The 20,194-nt window shown below is 50.2% G+C and overlaps 1 protein-coding gene across 1 annotated transcript; it reads right to left on the bottom strand.

The window, feature by feature from the left end:
- Positions 1 to 2,280: 2,280 nt before the first annotated feature.
- Positions 2,281 to 17,977, bottom strand: Otub2 (OTU deubiquitinase, ubiquitin aldehyde binding 2). Its single transcript, XM_051150828.1, has 6 exons — positions 17,675 to 17,977; positions 7,057 to 7,152; positions 6,286 to 6,404; positions 4,624 to 4,708; positions 4,047 to 4,241; positions 2,281 to 3,303 (listed from the first exon to the last, which is right to left on the bottom strand). Exons 1-6 carry the CDS (start codon positions 17,675 to 17,677, stop codon positions 3,097 to 3,099), a joined length of 705 nt encoding a protein of 234 aa, XP_051006785.1. The 5' UTR covers positions 17,678 to 17,977; the 3' UTR covers positions 2,281 to 3,096.
- Positions 17,978 to 20,194: the final 2,217 nt, after the last annotated feature.

Raw genomic sequence — 20,194 nt, 5'->3', positions numbered from 1 at the left:
AGATGTTTGGTTTGAGGAGTCCGAGGAATTGAATACACAGGCATGCGTAAATACCCTAGTATCTAAGAAACGTCGTCTCCCTCAACTCTCAGCAACGTACTCAGATCCTGGTGTTACTGCTGACTGGATACTTTCTAGCCCCCTGTGCCTCACTCATGTGCTAGGCAGGTACTCGGCCACTGGGTTATCTGTATCCCCAGCCCTGCCCACATTTTAAATTTTAAATATAGTATGTGGTGGAGGGTGGGCTGCTTGCTGTGGAGATAACTGGCTCTCTCCTGCTACTTTTTCATGGTTCTGGGCATCTAGCTCAGGTTGTTAGGCTTGGATGGCAGGTGTTTAAGCCATTTGCGCCCTCTGCTGACTCTGCTTTTTAGTTGAATGGTCTGGTTGTCTAAGCAGGCCTTGACCTGGGAATCCTCTTGCCTCAACACCCTCACAAGCTAGATTATAGGCCTACACTACCAGTCCTAGTAGATACTTTTATTTAGTCTCCTTTGGTTGTCTCTGAAGTCATGGTGTAGCTCTTTTTTTGTAGTCAAGAAGTGGACATTCAGTGGTTAAGATTTAGCCAGAGCCACCCAACAGCCAGATGACATGTTGGGGTAACTCGGGGCATCTTCCTTCTGCATGAGTTCTACTATCTGAGTCCTTCCCATGTTCCCACTGTCCACTTCTCACCTGGCTGAGAGGACAAAACATCAGGAGAGCACCTAGATGGTCTCCACCTTCCACATGATGCTGTGAGATGTCAGTGGAATTGATAAGCAGGCTCAAGGGCTAAGATGGGGTCAGTGTTCAGAGCTCATCTGTGCCCACCTAGTGTGGTGAGGCTTTGCCCAAGTGTGCACAGTTTCTTGCCTCTGCTTTTAACTGAGGGAAGGAGGGGCATCCCTTCTAGTATAGCCTACTCATGAGTGGCCTGTGGGAAGGTGGTGGTGCTCTTTGTTACGTAACCAGTACCCAACATTAAGAAACCAGACTGAACGTTGTTTATAGAAACTGTTTTAATGCTAGGAAGATGTTTTCACTTGAGGGAAGCTGTTGGGCTTGGCCTTGGGTACCCACTGAGCCCCAAGCCCCATTTTCCCAGGCTGGCTGTATACTTAGCTCTTAGACCTGTTCCATTATTCTCCTGTGGCTCATACTTTGGGAAAGCAATTTACTTCTGAGGTGACTTGCTTCTCTGCTTCCAAAGCTCAGAGGTGAAGTGTCTTAGTTGAGAACTGAACTTGGGCAGCTGGCCCCAGCAGTTTGATCTGTTCTAGGAAGACACGCAGAGCAGGCACACTTCCTGTCCCCACTATTTGTTCCCCCTGGGAAAATGAGGAATGCACAAGCATTTGCACAGATGAGCCTGTGTTTCCAGTGTGTCATCTAAAAGAGGTGGCTGAGGGAGTGCAGGAGTCATTCAGAAAGAGGGTGTGCTGGCATGGCTGCATGTTGTAGCCTAGCCAGGAAATTGCTAGGGTTGACCAGGTTTTAGCATGTTTCTAAGTCTTCCCGTTCCCCAGTCCCTAGACCCATTCGAACTCCACGAAGCAGCCCACACCACCATCCATTAGTCAGGCATCCTGTGCTCATACCATTAAATCTGGAAATGGAGAATTGTCTGGCTGAAGATAGTCATAGAAATGAGTGTTCACTCTTCTGGGGTACTTGTCATAAATCCCTACACTGTTACCTAGATCAGTGTAGGACGCTGAACACATCAAAAAAAGACGACCAGGTTTTTAGTCCTGTGCCAGTAATAGACTCCCTTAGCTGGAGCCCTTGGATCTAAATGTTGGCAGAGGGCAGTGAGGGAAACTCAGGCCCATTGTTTTTCAGCTTATGCCAAAGAAAAAAGATACAAATCTGAATTGTGAAAGACTCAAGGTCCTGTTCCCAGTCCTGTATATGGGCTGTCAGGCCCTCCCAGCAGTCTAATCCCTGCAGAACGAAACATGAGCGGGAGCCTTGCAACAAAGGCAGGACCAGTGATTCCAAGGTTGTCCTACAGAGGAGGGCGTGGCTAGCAAGTGCCTCAGCCCAGCTAGAGGCTGATTTGCCCACTGGTGTCCTCTGTGGACTCCTGAGGCAGCAAGGCAAGGCAAAGGGGCTGTTAGGGGCACGTGCAGATAAGGAGACTGCTGCCAGTACTGGAAATGTCCCTGCTGCAACTTTTATGGCTTGTCTATTCTTTTCTAACTGCCTACGAAACTGGGCTGAAGAAAACCAAAGAGCCTTGCTTGCAAAGCCTGCACTTGGCCCACCTAGCTTTCATGCAGCATACACCCCTACCCAGCCGACTACCTAGACTCCACTTCTAGAATTCACTGGGGACAATGGGCAGCTGCAGCCCCTTGGTCCTAGACATGAACACACTGACTTAGGTACAGGCTCTAGTCTTTGTCAAGCAATATCCAGGTAGGGTTGACAGTAGAACCCTGAAGGGCCTGTCCTCCAAAGTCAGGAGTCCTAGTCCTGAGAGGTAGTGGGACCTCACAACCTGAGCTTCATGCTGAAGGCCAAAGTCCTTTTCTGGACTTTGGTATATAAGCCTTTCTGTCTTTGTTCTTTCAAGTGGATGGGGAAGTACAGCCACCATGAATGAAACTACACACAAGCCCCTCACATTCAGACAATTGTCTTCCATTACCCACCCACCATAGCGGCTGGACTCTTCTTCATAGGCCTGGTCTGCCTATGACAGCTGACCTGGCTTTTCTTCCCTCTGAGGGCCACCGCCGTTTGCGAAGACAAACCAGATAGCCCCATTGTCACACAGCAGCATGTCAACACTGTCAAGAACCTCTTCCAGATAAATAAGTAGGTCCAACAAGGTTCTTGCAGTAAACGGGTACAGAGAGATAGGGTCCTGGCTTTCTGGTCCAGCATTAGCAGGCATTAGGTCAGGTCATCTATCAAAATAAATACTAAAATTCCTATTAAGTCATCACAGTCCATAGTAGGCAGGGTCTCAGTTCAGTGGTTTTACCCAAAAGGCTATATGTTTTCTAGTTGTCTAAATCACTTTAAAAAATTGCCAAGGCAGAATGTTCCATTCAGAATGTAGTCCATTAGATGACAGGCTCCGGCATGGCCTAAAATCAATCAGTGTTTTTCAGCTGCATAAAGGATGTTGTAGTGGGATGTTTTATAGAGCAGATAAACAGAAGGGATGGCAGCCTCAGGGAACACATGGTGGTTCAGAGCGGTGTCCATCTCGTCCACGTACTCCACCTGCAGAGCAATGTTCAATGCCTGCGACAGGGCTGTGATCTGGACATGGTCACACTCCATGGCCATCGGCTCCACTTCCTGCAAAGCCAAAATGAGATACTTAGGAAGGTGGCCCCAGCTCTCAGGATCACAGTCACCTGCGCTGTGCATGGGCAATGATACCCACCTGTCATGGGAGCAACACAGCCAGAGACTACTGGGGTTGCAGAAAATAAACCTGAGCCATTTGTAGTCCAGCCCCTTAAAGGAATGTGCAAAAGGGGAGGAATCTTCCAGGCTGGCATCAAAAGCTTAGAACTAAAAGGACCTTGCCATCAAAGGCTTCCAGATAGAAGCTTGCAGAGAGGCCAGAGCCTGTGGGTGAGTCCTGCTGCTGCAGATAGTAGAAACACAGAGATGGAGACAGGTCAGCATGAGCACCCCACCGGGGGCAGCTGCTCTTATGCCTATGGTAATTGCCATTTAAGTTAGAACCCAGTACATCTTAATTAAAACAAAAAATCCAGATAGCCACGTGAATGTTTTCCATTTCTTTACATGTGGGCCACTCCTTCTTGGAAAGAAGAGCCCATCTTAGGACAAAAGTGACAGGAGCTGTCACTTGTGCAGCTTATCAGCTGAGCAGTCCCTGGGAAGGCAAGCAGCTTACTCAAGCCTCAGAGCTCAGGCCACTCAAGGAAGATGTCTCTCCAGCAGGCTAACCTTGTTAGCTGGCATTACAAGGGTGTTCCTCTGGGTAGAAACGAAGGTCCTGGAGTGTGTAAGAGACAACAAAGCCCAGGCTGGGAGCTACATCCCCAAAGAGAGCCTTAGGGACCTACATGAGTGCAGAAGTCTTTGATGTCCATCTCCTCATCAATGAAATGCCGGAAGAAATCAGCTCGGTTCCTGATGAAGGCTGAGGTGAGCAGGCGCAGGAACTGCACAATTCGGTCTGAGGAGCTCTGGTCGTTGAACACCTTCAATAGGCTGGACACTGAGCTGTCCCTCTCCACAAGCTCTACCACACTGTAAAACTTTACACCGCCACCATCAGAGCAGACCCAAGTAGCACCTGCCCCCACACCCTGCGGGACCTCTTCAGGGCAGACCCCGTAGCACCCGCCCCCTATACCTGGAGGGACCCCCCTCAGGGCTCATTTTGCAATTGCATATGAGTATTAGTGTTGAAGACCAGAGACCCATCTATGGTCCTGGCACTGAGGAAACTGACAGTCCCCCAAACTGAGGTCCCTTGTACCCACATACCACAAGTAGGAAATGACCTGTCCCAGCCCCGCTCGGGAGGACTAAGAACACAACTGCATAGCTGTGGGTGGGCTGTGGACCTCCAGCCTGTCTGCCCTGCCCATATGAAAGGCCTTGGCCCCTCAGGCAGTGTGGCTTAGGTGAACTCACAGCGTTAAAGAAGTTTCTGAACTTGTGTTCCTCAAAGCCGGCAGCTAGAAGGTCATTCGGGGTCTGTAGCACACGCTCTTTGAACCTGGAGAGGAGGAGACCTTGTGAGCACATCCTTGTGACATTTTAACCCACTTGCACATGTACCCCTTGCTGCCCCACTGCCTTCCCTGCTATAAATGACTCCATTTCTCAGATGAAGAAACTGAGGCAATCACAAAATTCTGCCCCAGATGCAGCAATTCCCTTTCAAAGGCTCCCTTCCTGTCCCTGTGGTCCCACTTATGTCATCTGCCCTGGTCTTGTCCAGCTCTTTCCCTTTTCTCCCCTCACTTCCTCACAGGGGCCTCCAGAATGACCAATACCCATCCCATGACACAATTGCTGGCCTCTGCCCTTCACACCGTGCTCCTCACAGGGAGCCCAGGGTCACACTGTCAGCCAATCCCCATTTGTAGTTTACCTGAGCAGTGCCTGTGAGGACCCCCAGGATATCCCTCTTTGGGCAAGTTTCTGGCCACCTTTATGTTAACGAATTTTGGCACCCAGGAGTTAACATCCCTTCCTGAAGCCTAAATGGTATAAAGATCCAAGGAACTAGAGCAAACTGAAGACCAAGAGTGGCACTGGAGAGATGGCTCAGTGTTCTTGCAGAGGCTCCAGGTTTGATTCCAAGCACAAGCTTTCAACCATCCCATAACTCCAGTTAGAGGACATCTAGTGCCCTCTTCGGGCACTGAGGACGCATGGGGCAAACACTCATGGGATAAAACAAATGAATATAATTCTAAACATAGAATACTCAAAAGCTCAGTTTCCTGTTTAGTACTCAACTACGCTTCTAGGAGGCTGGGAAATCTTAGGTGAGGTGGTAACGCCATGGACCCCAGTGCGCCTCTGCCCCTCAGCTCTCTGCTCCAGTTGCTTATGTGTGGGTAGCTATAAACCAGCTTGCTCACCAATCAGGTCAGGCCTCCCTGCTTCTGCTATCGCATAGCCCTCCATGGCCTGTGCTCCCACTCCAATGCATAGCCCTTCCTGTCACTAGCCACAGGGCCCTCGTGGGCATGTAGCGCAGTTCTTCATTAACCCCAGGAGCAGCCTGGCACTGGCTGCACTTACTGTCAGGGTCAAGAGCCAGCTAGATGGCTTGGTCCAGTGGCTGCCCTTCATGCAGCGGGAAAAAAGGGAAGGCCTCTGTGCACACACCACAGTGTGCCCTTACTGTCACACACATACAAGAACATGACCAAGGCTAGCAGGAACAAGCTTCCTCCTTCTGTCATCTTCTTCCTTCCTCTACTTTTCTTCTTTCTTCTTCTTCCTCCTTCTCCTCCTCTTCCTCCTCCTTGTATTGGTGTTTGAAACAAGGTATCACTATGTGCCTCCATGTCTCACTGTGTTCCTCCATATCCGTTTTCATTTTTGCGGTAAATTCCAAGTGCCCACCCATTGTTGGTGAGCCATGCCTTCAGGCAATACTGACAGACTACCCACACCTTCCTCAGCCTCTGGGCTGCCACCAGCACCATCACAGTGGGCAGCCAGGTTTCCAGGCATGCCAGAGCTTCCACCAGGCAGCTCTCAGCCCCCCTGCTACAAGCCTGGTCCAGGGCAGATCCAGTACAGAGAAGCGGAGGAGTCTACACAGGTCCTACTCACTTGAGGATCTCTCTGCTCTTGCCCAGCAAAGACTCCAGGTAGGAATAGCCCAGGGCCCTGTAGAAGCAGTTCCCATCTCCTTTGGTCTTTCGGATCGAGGTGAATCTTTTGCTGAGTTCCTAAAGGGAGAGGGAGACACTTGGGCCTTAGCAGCAGCAAGGGCATTAGTGGGGGTCAGCCAGTGGCCTGGCCACAGCTCCCTTCCCTTCAGTGCCCCCACCCTCATCTATCCCACAGACACACAAATACACTAAGATGTCAGACAGAGGACGCCTACCCATGGCACTAGACAGCCTTCGGTCAGGGAAGGTGACACAGAGTTAGATGGTTGTGACAGAGTATGAGGTCATGACCTGGGGTGCTCTGGGTCCAAGAAGCCATACCAGACTTCTGCAGTCAGGGAAGGCTTCCTGGAGAAAGCTGGCAGCTGAGTGGGGGTGTGTGGCAGGGAGGCTACAGAACACTAAGGAGCCTTGGCAGCCCTATAAATGTTTTTCAGCTGTGTGCGGAATGCCATGCCACACAGAATCCTGAACACTCAAGTCAGTGACGTCAGCACTTAAAATGGTGCTTAGCTTTACTGTGTCTGGTGTTGCCACAAGGAAAAGATCTCTTTCTGAGGCAAATACCCAATGTCAGAAGGCACTTAAGTGTGTTTCAGTTTGCCCAGGAGCCTGGCCCACACTCCACACCTTCCAAAAGCTGTCCCCTTCCTCACTCCCGACCTCAGCCCCCTTGGGCTAGGCTCTTGGTCTCTCCCCTCCGCCCCACCTGGATTTTCCTCTGGTAAATCCTGTTTTCAGGATGATCCCGAAGAATGGATAGGATGTCACATTTTTCTGATATTAGGTTGAAAGATGTTTCGCTCTGAAAGACAACAAAGAAACACTGAGCTGGCTTCAAAGATACTCACGGGACTCATGGAGCTGCGGGCCTCCAACTAACCAGCTGCACAACCCAGAACACACTCCCTTCCCTCAGAAGGGATGTGTGAGCAGGTGGCCTGCATCGTAGGGGCCTGCCTGGACTGTCCTGGTCCCAGGGCTGGGACAATCAAGACTTTATAACCATGAAATATCCTGGTTATAAAGAACTGACCTCATAACTTGTTAACAGATACATTTCATAATATTTAATACCTCACTCAGACTTAATAAATCTCTGTGCTGGAATATGCTCCCACCTCATTTATTCATTCATTCATTCACTTACTCATTCTTTCATTCACCATCCTCCCTCTGCCCCAGTTCCTGAGCATGCATCCTGTGTCAAGCTTGGCATCATCATGTGCTGGCAACGCAGGGGTATTCCCATCCCTACACAGTAACCAGTAATACCAAAGGAAAAAGGTTAACTGTGAAGTGACACCTGGAGGGTGTGAGCTAGGGGCCAGGGAAGGGTTAAAGGTCAGAATTTACACAAGGGCTGGGACATGGGGGGGACATCTTCCCATACTGCCTGCTGGTGTTGCCCAGCTCTGAGAGTCAAAGCCAGAACCAAGTCTCAGCATATGCCTCTGGGAAGCCACGGACTCCAAGCCTTAGGACTCAGCAAGCAGGTGGGAGACAGGGCAGAGGATGCCATGGATGAAGGAGCCGCAGCCACCTCCTCACCTGTGCTTTCACTAGACTTGGGTTGCAAGTGCTCAGGGGTTGGGGCTCAGCCAACTGGTCATGCACTCTTGACACCAGCAACCCAGGAATGTGCTCTCTGCAAAATGAAATAAAAAATTGCTGGGCTGGTGAGATGGCAGCTCAGATTGCTGGCAAGTCTGACCACCTGAGATTTGAGGAGCCCACACGAGGTGGAAGGGGAGAACTAGCTCTCACAAGTTGTCCTCTGATGTGTCAATGTGTATGTGTTTGTGTGCATGTGCAAACACACACACACACACATACACACACACACACAGGTTAGAATTGTTCTTAAAGTGCTATTTGACACAGGAACAGTTTCCAGCTAAAAATAAGGGTTCTGTGGCTGAAGGCATGACTCAGTAGATTAAGCCCTTGCTTTCTAAGGGTGAGCACCAGAGTTCAGATCCCCAGGAGCCACATACAGGCTGGATGGGAAAGCCCTGCCTGCGATCCCAGCCTTCAGAGGGTTGGTATAGGGGATCCTTGGGAACAAGCTGACAAGCTAGACTACTCAAATTGGCGTAGTCTAGGACCATAAAAAAGTCTGCTGGGGCTTCTGGGTAAAATTTTGGTTAGAAATAAAGAGAGTAGAGATGCAGATGCAATGCCTACTTTACAGGGTTGGAGAGATGGCTCAGAGGTTAAAAGCACTGGCTGCTCTTCCAGAGGTCATGTGTTCAATTCCCAGCAACTACATGGTGGTGGTTCACAACCATCTACAGTGAGATCTGGTGCCCTCTTCTGGCATGCAGGTGTACATGCAGGCAGAACACTATACATAATAAAATTTTTTATACAATTAAAAAAAAAAATGTCTGCCTCACAGCAGCCATACTGTGACGAGAGGTTGAAAGCCCGTCTAGGGAAGATGGTCTGATAATCATCTGCTACCTTAAGCCCAAGATGCATGACACGGTGACAGGTGCCATTACTAGATACATACTATGTGTGAAGCTCACATATCCCCATTATCTCAATTATCACAACACCCTTGTGAGGTGGCTGTTATTATATCCATGGTTCTGCCCAGGTCAGGTTGTTTGAGCTGGGAGGTGATTAATGCAGGTCAGTGAAGTTCAAACACACCAAACTGCTAGGCAGGCACAGCCTAGACTCCAGAGCTCTCAACGGACTCAGCTGCCGGACCACAGAGGACTGTCCTGTCCAGGGCACTGTGGGGCCTCCTTACCTGGAGGCTGGCTCTGACCTCTCACACTGCAGCAACTCTAGACACACTGCCTCCACCCCTACCTCACCCACCCACCAATCCCCATTCCTGATGGGAGTTCAGTGCGTCTAAGAGCCTGGCCAGTGTGTGATGCTTACTGCAGGGTATCAAGGGACAGTTCCTAAGTGACTTCAGGCACAGCCACTGAAAGGTATCAGCAGGCTGAGGATGGAGCTCAACAGTAGGAGTGCTTGCCTACATATGCAAGGCCCTGGGTTCATGCCTAGCTCTGCAAAAGAAACAGAAAATAAACCAGGAAAGCAAAGGCCACTGCCAGAGGTGTGAGACAGTCCCCCCTCCACCTTCTTTGAGCCTTCTACCCGTGCCAAGAAGATACCAGCTTCTTCGTTCTGTTCTTCCTTCCCACTTCCTAGTCCCCCTTCCAAAGATCCACAGACCTCTGGCTTGCAGCTTGAAATGGCTCCATTTCATCCGCAGGTTTAAAGATCCTTAGGCCAGGGCTAGAGAGATGGCTCAGAGCTTAAGAGCACTGGCTGCTCTTCCAGAGGTCCTGACTTCAATTCCCAGCAACCACATGGTGGCTCACAACCATCTATAATGTGATCTGATGCCCTCTTCTGGCCTGCAGGTGTACACGCAGAAAGCCCTGTGTACATAATAATAAATAAATAAATCTTAAAAAAGAAAGAAAAAAAAAAAAAGAACCTTAGGCTAAGCCAGCTTTGTTGATTTTGTGGGCATATATGTATGAATGTATGTATGTATGATATATAAACACACACATATATACTTATATTTAAATATATTAAAACATATAGTTATGTATATAACAATATATTTAATATATTAATAACTACATATTGTTCTAAATCACAGAAGAGTGACATCCTGGTATGCAGTTAATTCTGCTTACACTGTGTTCAAGATGCAGTTCCCCATGGGGAGGAATCATTCTGAACAGCCCCCTCCACACCTGAGTGCATAGCAAAGTGACCCACCAGCCACTTGCCTGGCCAGTGGCCACATACCCTGCGCAACCCGCATCATTCCTGTCCCGCCATCTGCTTCCTGACTGTTTGCTTATAGAAGTATTTTTATAGATGGCTGACTTAAAACGGTGCGTGGGGCTTTCTGAACCACAGCGCTCTGGCTGTATTTAATGAGCTTGCAGTAAATTCTGACTCCAAACCAAGCCCAGAAATGACTACATCACAGGATATAAGGGCCACAGAAGGAGGCCCAGCCAGCCCTCTTTATTTGGCTGTTTCTTAGAAGGCTTCAGAGCAGAGGAAGAGGAAAGCCATTGACCCTCACAAAGAGGTTTTGTTTTTGTTTTTTGAGATAGGGTTTCTCTGCGTAGCCTTGGCTGTCCTGGACTTACTTTATAGACCAGGCCAGTCTTGAACTCACAACGATCCACCTGCCTGTGCCTCCCAAGCACTGGGATTAAAGGTGTGCGCCGCCACCACCCAGGCGACCCTCACAAAGAGGACTCCTGAGGGGATGCACGACACCAGGGAAGGCTTCCCAGGGCCTTTTGTCTTATGTCAACTTGCTGCCCTTGACAAATTCACCCAAGCCATTTGCAGCAGGTACACTAATAAGAGGCTGTGCATGGCTAAGCGGCACGGTGCCAGTCACAGAGATTTGTCCAAGTTTATCTCTTTGGCCCTAATCTCTGTCGTGCCTCCCAACCCACTGCCCTGCACTCATTCCTCAACCCACTAAGGCCTATTTGGTATGTCTTTTGAAATGTGTGTGTCATTTAAGAGTATGGTGGTAAACTGTACCTACCGTATATACACAGCTCTGCTGCCTTAAGTACCTACCCCATTCTTCCCCTCTCCCCGTCTTTGGGAACCACCCCTGTACTTCCTACTGTCTTTATGAATCAGACTACAGACGAGATGTATTTTTCAATTTTTTAAAAGTGGAGTTGTTGTATATTTTAAATTTATACATATATTATATTACAGATATTACGGTATGTTTTTTCACTTTACTGGATGCCATTTAAGAATCAGCCCAGGTTGAGTATGGTGACAAATGTCTGTAATCCTAGCATCCAGGAGACTGAGGCATGGGTAGGGATGGTAGAATTGGGCTAGCATAGGCTAAGCTGCAAGACTGTCTCAAGGGAAGAGGGAGGGAGGGAGGAAGGGAGGGAGGGAAGGAAGGAAAGAAGGTAGGAAGGAAGGTAGGTAGGTAGGTAGGTAGATAGGTCTTGGGTTGGCATCTAGTGTCACCAAGTGTATACGTGAGCACCCTAGTGACAAGCAGTTTTCCACCCTGGCACTTCAAGTCCCCACCCAAACCCACTGGCATTCCTGGGTGAGACCAGCCTCAAGCTCCAGGAATCTTGATTTTGGCTGATGTTAATTGGTGTTTGCTTTTAACCCTTCCCCCCTCCCCCAAGACTAAAGAGAAAAGGAAAACAGACAGGTTGCTCCTGACTGTCCTGTCAGGCCTAACCAGGCCACAGGAAAGACATTGGCTCTTTAATTGCTGGTTTGCAAATAGATGCTAAGTAGTTAAGCTGGGCTTGACAACAGTGTTAGCAGTGATGGTGAGGCCTCAGCTCACCTACAAATCACCTGCCAGCCACTCTGCCTGCGCATCTGAGCATGCCCACATCCCAGGCTCAGGAGCACCCAGCAGGCCCAGCCCAGGTCATCTTCCTCTGTTGGGCAAGGTTGACTCACCACCAACCGAGCTTACAGCTACCATTCACCACACAGCCTGACCTCAAGGCACCCGGGAGAGCTGCAAACTCCAGCCTCGCCTGGCAGCCGCAGGTTCACGGCCTCAACCTCCCCTCTAGGAAGGTTCAAGACTTTGCCAGAGGCCACCCGGGCTTGACCCTGGCCCTACCTGCTGACCAACCTACCCACGGTCACTAGGAGGAGTGTTCTTTTAAATGTTGACTTGGGGACTGGGACGGTGGCTGAATGGTAATTAATTGGCTACTTAAGCATAAGGACAGAGTTTTGTAACTCGGCGCCCAGGTAAAGAGTCATGCACCTCAGCATCTGGAGGGGATGCAGAGGCAGCTGGAGCTTCGTGACTGGCCAATCTAGCCAGCAGTGGGCTCCAGGGTCAGTAAAGAGACCCTGTCTCTAAAACTAGAGAGTTTGGGGAGAGGGCTCAGTGAACCAAGGGCCTTGTTACCCACGAGGGAGGACTGGAGTTCAGGTCCCCAGCAGCCTGCCCCCTTAAAATCTGGGCAGCATGGCAGCGACCTGTTATCTCTGCACTCCGTAGGCAGAGATGCCATCCCTGGAGCAAGCTGGCTGACTAGCCGGAACTGACCAACTCCAAGCTCAGCAATAGACCCTGCCCAAATAAACAGCAACTTAGGAAAACACCCCATGTCAACGCCCAGCATCCTTTTGTGAGAGCACACATGTGCATGCCAATCCACACACTTGTGTGCCCACACGTTTGTGAAGCAGGTTCACATGCACACTACACACACACACATGCACAGTTAAAAGAAAAAATAAAAGGAAAACAATAGATAAAGGCACCTGATGTTCATCTCTGGCATCCACTCACGTGCACAGGCTGGTAGTATATATATGTATGGATATATATATACACATTTGTGTATATATTTATATAAATGTATTTATATATTTATATTGTGGATATTCGTGTATATAAATATATATATATGAATAAATTTGTGGAGTGTCCAAAGTCCATTATTGATGAGGTGAGTTAAGCCAAAGATAGCTAAAGCCACAGGTACAGGGAGACCTGTCTCCCTGAAGGACTCATTCCTGCTCTAACATGTGAGGATGACTGTGGTGTCACAGAACATCACCACTTGACTTTTTTTTTTTTTTTTGCCACTGGAGTTCAGAGGTCTGGTCTCCTCCATCTAAAGTCAAGCTGCGGATAGGCTGTGCTTTGTGGGGGTTTCTGGATTCCGTTGCTCTGCAGACAGCTTTCCTCAGTTCTTCATGGCTGCCTGGGGGAGCTACCCGAGTTCCAACCTTCAGACCTATGTGGTGGAAGGACAGAACTGACTCCTGCAAGTTGCCTTCTGACCTCCCGACCCCAATAAGTACATGTTAAAGGCTGTCTGGCTTCCACGATGGATATGGCTCCTTTCTCTCACCGTATATAGCCTTTCTTTCCATAGTGCCCTTACCTCCTCCCTCTTGTAAAGACCCTGGCGGTCCTCACTGCACCTTCCTTGATAACTAAGGGTCATCTCCCACTGCAGCCCCTTCACTGAGCCTTGGTCTAGTACTAGATCCATAGCTGCTAGAGACCAGGGGATGCTAGTCTCTGTTGACAGGTGCTCAGCTTCCACCCTGACCCTTCTCTGTTGGCCCCCAACCTCTTATCTTAGCTGCTGGCTGTTTTCCGAGCTCCTGCAGCTGGGCTCCTTCTCCTTCAGATAAGATGAATGTATGTAACATTTCAGTGGCCACCTGCTCTTAGGTCCTGCCTCACCTCTCCCTAGGACTCCAGCCTCAAACAGCTGGCAACCTCTGAACCATCTATGCAGTACCTTCTAATTCACTTACCCCTAATTATTCTGTTGGCTGATCTGTTCCACCTAGCCCCTAGGATACCCCTCCACCAGCCGGAGTATAGCGTCCCCCCAATTCCACAAGCCCTCTCCCACTGTCTCGCCCTGCCCTACTAGTTCCTGGGTCTGGCCTGAGAGCACTCACCCAGTGAACACCCATTACAGCAACAAAACTAGGCTAAGGCACAGCCAGGAGCCAGGGGCAGGAGTTGTCATAACAAATACCTGAAGACATGGAGGTTTCGGGGCGGGGGATGGGGTACAGCTGGGACACAGCCCAGGCGAATGCTGGAGAATCCTTCGCAGCTGTGAACAGACCTTGGCGGGCGATTTTGGTGCGGGTAAGACAAAGCGGAGAGCGGAAGGTAAGATGGGGGTCTTCCCAGGGGATTTTGTGTGAGAACGCTGGCAGGACCGGGCCCAGCAAAGGCCGTGAGGATGCAGCCTCAGATGGAAACGAGGAATGAAGTAATGGAGACTTCTGGAGGGAAGGGCCTCAGGTGGCAGAGAACTTGGCTGCGGGGAGTCCTGGCCCCAGAACTAAATGGGAAAACAGAACTTAACAACGGACTACAAAGGACACGGGAAGACAGAAGTCCAAGGTGACGTCATTCAGGCTCTGGTGGCTTCCTGTAACTTCATTTACAAAACAACATGTGAGAGGAGAGAAATAATGTAAAGATGGAATTTATAAGCAAAGAGAATGAAAGTCTTGGGAAACTCACAAGCTGACGGTGTGAGCGAACGAAGTGGCATCTGTACACCAAGGTTGTGGCTCAGTGGCTGGCCACATGCTGAAGACAACAGCACAGAAGGGAGCTAGGTGTCACTCAGGGAGATGCAGTAGGAGACACACACACACACACACACCTCCCAAACATGGCAGAGATCTTGGAGGCTGGCTATGCCTAAGAGGGCACATTTCCAGGGAGCCTCTCAAGTGCCCCCACACTTCAGGAAAGCATGCTCCCTTGGTGACCAGCTGTGACAGAGCACCAGGAAGACTGCTGTTCTAGTGACCAGCACTGTGGCCTTGGTGGATAGTCCACATGGGCTATCCCTGAGGCCCACAAAATGACAAAAGCGAATGTTTGACTGTCTGTCCTCTTAACCAACTTGTAATTTAGCTGCAAACGTGACAGTGTTTCAGAAGTCACTAGTTCTGGGGTCTCGCTTCTCAAGAAAGGATTCATGCAGCCAGCACCGGGAAGGGTTTAGTCCACTCTGCCCTCCTGCCTCAGCGAGAAGACAGAGGCCAGCACCTGCAGAACCAGAAGCCAATAAATATCTGCTCATTATAAGCCACCCGGTCTCTGACATTGCTGTGGCAGCAGGAATCTTCATCAGCCCTCCATAGGCTTGCCGGTTTGCTCAATCTTTGACAACCACCTCTCACCTGGCCCATGTACACCGTGGAGCTCCAGTCCCAGTGGTTGCCTTGTCTCTCCAACAGGAAACACACTTTACTTCAGGGGCTTTCACCTTCCGTTTCTTCTGTCTCGATGCCCTTCTGCCTCTTTACGGGACTCGGGAGATGCCACCTCAGCAGAGACGCCTCCCTGCCCTTCCCCAACCATCCTTCCGCCTTAGCTTGCTTGTTCAGGACAGGATCTGACAGGTGGGTTCACTGGCTGACTTGTGCAGTCCCCCTCCGGCCAAATGCCAACGGCACAAGGGTAGGACTTGTCATCTGTCACTGCTAGACCTCCACTTCCAGGCCTGTTGGAACGTATTCTAAAAACGTATCCCGAGTGCTCCGAACTGAACTGCTGAAGGCTGAGCTCCAGGCCTTAGGATGCAGCTTTATTGTCGGATAGGGTCATCACTGATATTAATTAGGTAAGATGACGTCACAATGGAGCTGGGTGGGTCACCCAGTCCCATGACTCCATCCATGACTGGTTTCCTCGTTAAGAGGAGTATAGACACACACAATGGGACAGACCCACCTGCAGATGACTTCCAATGTCACAAGTCAAGCTCCTGCTGGAAGCTTGGGGAAGCCGGGGATAGAACATTCCCAAACACCTTCCGGGGCAGGGTGCCCCTCCCTGCACCTTCACCTGGGACTCCAGCCTCCAGAGTCATCAGAAAACAAGTCCCTATGGATCTATCCCACGGAAGAACTTTGCTGCAGTAGCCCCGGCAAACATGCTGAGTGAGCAAGCCTGCCTCTCACTCCAGCTGGCCACTCACGGCCCAGCATCAGAGAGAGCCAGCAACCATTTCATGGCCATCAAAAATGTTACAGTTCCCTCATGTGCAGACTGCCCAAGCGCCACAGCCCAGCATGCACAGGACACCCAATTTCCCAGATTCACCACCCTGGGTTCCTCCATCCTCCATCGGCTGTCTAACTCCTCCCAGAATGCCCACTCTTGACCACATCCTAAGGCTATCTCCTTACTACCTGGGATGTTCTTCCTGAATGTTCCTGGACCACCTGCAGCATGCGGCTTTTTCCCAATTGTGGAATGTGCCATGCTCCCAAGGCTGCTGTTGAACTCTCAGGCCATGTCAGTAATTCAGTGTCTGTGACCCGGCCCACAGGCATGAACTCTGAGAGGGCAGGTGTCAAATCTTTCTTACCACTGCCCCAACACAGGCTGAAGATGCCAGCATTGGCTTGTTTAACGCATCTAATGCAGGCAGGACTGTGTGCTTTGACTGCCTATACTCAACTGCCTGTACTCTTACCCTCAAGAGCAAAAGCACTCACAGTTAGGGCGAGCCCCTTGCCATCTGCAGCCCTGACTCCTGAGGACTTCATGTCCCTCCACCTTCAAGCTCAAGCCAGTGACAATGACATGGAAATAGATACTGTCATTCCCAAGACAGTCTCTATCCACCACCCCTACCATGTGGCCTCAACCAATATTTAAAACCAGTCAAGTAAATCAGCCATGGACCCCAGGACTTAAAACAAGGCGTTTAATAAATCACACGTAAACAGTCTCTAATTCTGCCCTCATGACTCCCAGACAGATGTCCTTTTAAGTATTCTCTCTCTGTCTCTGTCTCTCCTACTCACCCCACCCCCTCCCTCTGACTCTCTTCCTCTCTCCTTATAACAGCCAGCCACCAAGACAGCTCTGACTGCCAGTGAAGGACTAGGAGTAGTTCAGAAGTTGAGCCTTATCCACCATACATGAAGACTAAGGTTCAAAACCCAGCATCAGCAAACAAAACAGAAAGGGCAGGTGAGCCTGGAGCTAAGTGATCACAAGTATGGTACTAACGATGGTCAAGCCCTGCCGCCCTTTGCTGGACACTGAAAAGTATAGGGCAGCCACCATCCCCATCCCCTGTTGCCTGACCCCATGGCAACCTGGAGGGTGGGCTGATGCAACACAGAAGTCTGGACCAGAGGCTTGGTTTCAAGTCCTAGTTGTCATACGATCACAATCCCTACCAGTTTTCTCCCTGTCTGGCCTCTGTTTCCCCACCTGCCTAGCCCTGGGTTTGACCAGGTTTGACCAGCCCAAGGTTTCCTGGGCCTGATCTGTTCAGCTGGAAAGTTCTTCTAGATCTCTGCCTGGACTCCTAACTCATTCCTCACACTTAGGAGCCGCCTCTTCACACGTCCTGACTCCACAGACCTGTTGCCATCAGGAGACTGAGCTTATGTCGAAGTGGCCCTAAAGGGCTTGCCTGGGTGGCCAGATCGCTTGTCCCTGGGGATAGTTGGCTGGGGGCAGAGTAGGTCTCTGCAGGCTAAATCCGCGATGGATTGGCTGCAAGCCTTATACAGAAGTGCTACTTAACAAAGAGCGGAGAACACAACCCCAGAGATCCCCCATCCCGCCCTGGCTAAGCACATGCCTCGAGACTTCGAGGAGGCGTCTAGGGGCCATCTAGAGTGGACTCGGGGGAGCAGGGCTGGATCTCCTGGCTGCAGGTCCCTGAAGGAGCACCCCGGGGCTCAACATCCCGAGGATGGAAAGGGCTAAGCATCGCGCCCGACCGCGCGCGCGTACATGCGCCCTGGCGGCGACCCCTCCCCGTCCCGCTACCACTGACCATAGTGACCGGAGCCGTCGGGCCACGTCCCGCTCCAGCAAGGAGTGAGCGGGTGCCAGGGGAGGCGCTGGGCAGCTCCACCGTTGGGTCGGGCGGCGCGGGCCTCGCGGGTGTGGGGCGAGCGCAGAATACACCCGACCGCCCCTCAGACTAGAGCGGAGACCTCCACTGTGTCCCAGCAAGACGCACGCCTGGCGATTGACGTCGGAAGGCGGCAATCAGAAGCCAGGACGCTGAACGTCACAGAAAGTGGGTGGAACTCCACGCTCCTTCAGCCTATGCTTTGGGGCCCATTTGACAGGAGGCTGCCCCCCTTTAAAGAGACAGAGTGCCTTTAACTAGCAAAGGAGTTAGCCCAATCCGAAAAACCGGTCCTGTTTGCGAAGACAGGACTTTTAACTAAAACTGCACATTGAAGTCGTCTGGAAGATTAGATGGCCCTCATTAATTAATCAGCGAGTTCACATAAGTATAGTTCTCTCAAGATCAGAGGACAGGAGCTTAGGAGACACGCGTCTGGTGACATTAAGTTATATGCCTGCTTCTGTCTAGCTACCAAATAATATTTTACTTCTTTCTAATTCATGAATCAGTGGCTTGACGAGCATCCAGGGTAATATTTTTTGAATGAATGAATGCTCAGGATGGTTGAGTGCGGCTCTGGGGATCCAGGACTGTGTAGAAAACGCAATACTGAACCAGGTGGAGATGACTCACCCTGTGTACAAGCTCATTATTACTGGACATAAAACAAGAAATATTTATTATTTGAAGGTTTGTTTGCCAGCCCTTGACCCCCGGAGGACCTCTGTGGATGTTGTATGGAGAAGGGGGCTCCTATACGTGGCACATAACTTTTTTAAAAAAGATTTACTTATTTATTATTATATATACAACGCTCTGCCTGCATGTGCACCTGCAGGCCAGAAGAGGGCATCAGATCACATCATAGATGGTTGTGAGCCTCCATGTGCTTGCTGGCAATTGAAGTCAGGACCTCTGGAAGAGCAGCCAGTGCTCTTAAGCTCTGAGCCAGCTCTCCAGCCCCGACACAGAACTATTTTAATAGGTTCTAGTACTTACATGGTTCTCCTTCATCGTGGTGTAGATGTTGGATTAAAAACTGTTTTGCTCTTTTCCTGAGCTAATGATAGGTGGGTCTCACATCCTCAGAATAGTGGACGGCCAAATTGAGTGGCAGCTCTAGACACCCCCACCAAAGGAAACAATAGACAAACCCCAATGTGCTGTGGTGCATTGTGTGTGTGTGTGTGTGTGTATCTGTGTTGCATGTGTTAAAGCCAGAGGTAAACTTAAGTGTCTTCCACTATTTCTTTCCACCTTACTATTTTTTTTTTTAAGGTTTATTTTTATTAGCTGGGTATGGTAGCACAAGGCCTTTAATCCTAGCACTTGGGAGGCAGAGGCAGGCTGACCTCTGAGTTTGAGGCCAGCCTGGTCTATAGAGTGAGCTCCAGCACAGTTGGGACTATACAGAGAAACCCTGTCTCAAAAACCAGTTAATTGTGCTATTATAGTTGAATGGCCTCTAAACCAAGCAGCCACCATCTTGAGGAGTTCAGCTGTGTCTCTTTTGCAAAATATTATCCCAAGTGTATTTGTTGATTGTTTACACCCCTAAATAGAGGGGTAGAGTAGGGCAGGAGACCCTCAACTGAGTATCCCGCTGCCCCTACCGTCTCTAAATGCAGCACATGGCCTGGGACTAGAGTGTATTTAGGTTGGGGAAGCCTGGAGTGAGTGTGTGTGTGTGTGTGTGTGTGTGTGTGTGTATTCTCCTTCCATCTTTGTGACTACAGGGAAGCCTTCACTACTGCTGGGTAAAGGTGGCTTTTCAGGTGCCAGTTGGGGGAGGGGCACCCACATTTCCTGTAATTATCCTTCATCTATGCTCTGTAAAAAAGCCCAATAAACTCACTCACTGGTTCCCCAGAGTAAACCTTTTTGTGGAATTGGGCCCTCATTTGTCACCGACACCTCGGGAGGAGGAGGAGACATTGCTTACGTCTAACCCCTGGGAAGAAATTTTAGCAACATATGTGTGAGTGGGTATGTCCGCGCGTGGGTGTGTGTGTGTGAGTGCAAGTACCTGCGGAGGCTGGAGGATGTGTCGGATGCCGTGGAGTTTGAGTTATAGACAGTTGAGAAGCTGCCTGACGTGGGTGCTGGGAATGGAACTCGAATTCTCAGGAAGAGCTGTAAGTGTTCTTAACCCCTCCTGACCCTACCCGATTGACTGCTGAGGTGACAAGTGTACCTCACCATGCCCAGCCAGCATCCTGGACTTTCCAGCTCATTTTGTGCTTGGTCCAGGCCGAGCTTTGCATCCCTTGGTGGAAGAATGACTGAGCCAGGTGTGGCCCCATGGGTGTGGTGTGGGGCATGGTGAGGGCTCTCAGCCAGCTGAGGCTTCTAGAAACCCTTGAGCTGGCCTGCACACCATCCCCCAACCTCAGCAACTGCAAACAAAGCCAGCCTTGGTCTAAGGAAAGAGCAGTG

This window comes from Acomys russatus, chromosome 1 (genome assembly GCF_903995435.1).
Source record: "Acomys russatus chromosome 1, mAcoRus1.1, whole genome shotgun sequence".
Classification (NCBI taxonomy): Eukaryota; Metazoa; Chordata; class Mammalia; order Rodentia; family Muridae; genus Acomys; species Acomys russatus.
The sequence above is the reverse complement of the archived record's forward strand: the minus strand, read 5'-3'. Positions and strand labels throughout refer to the sequence as shown.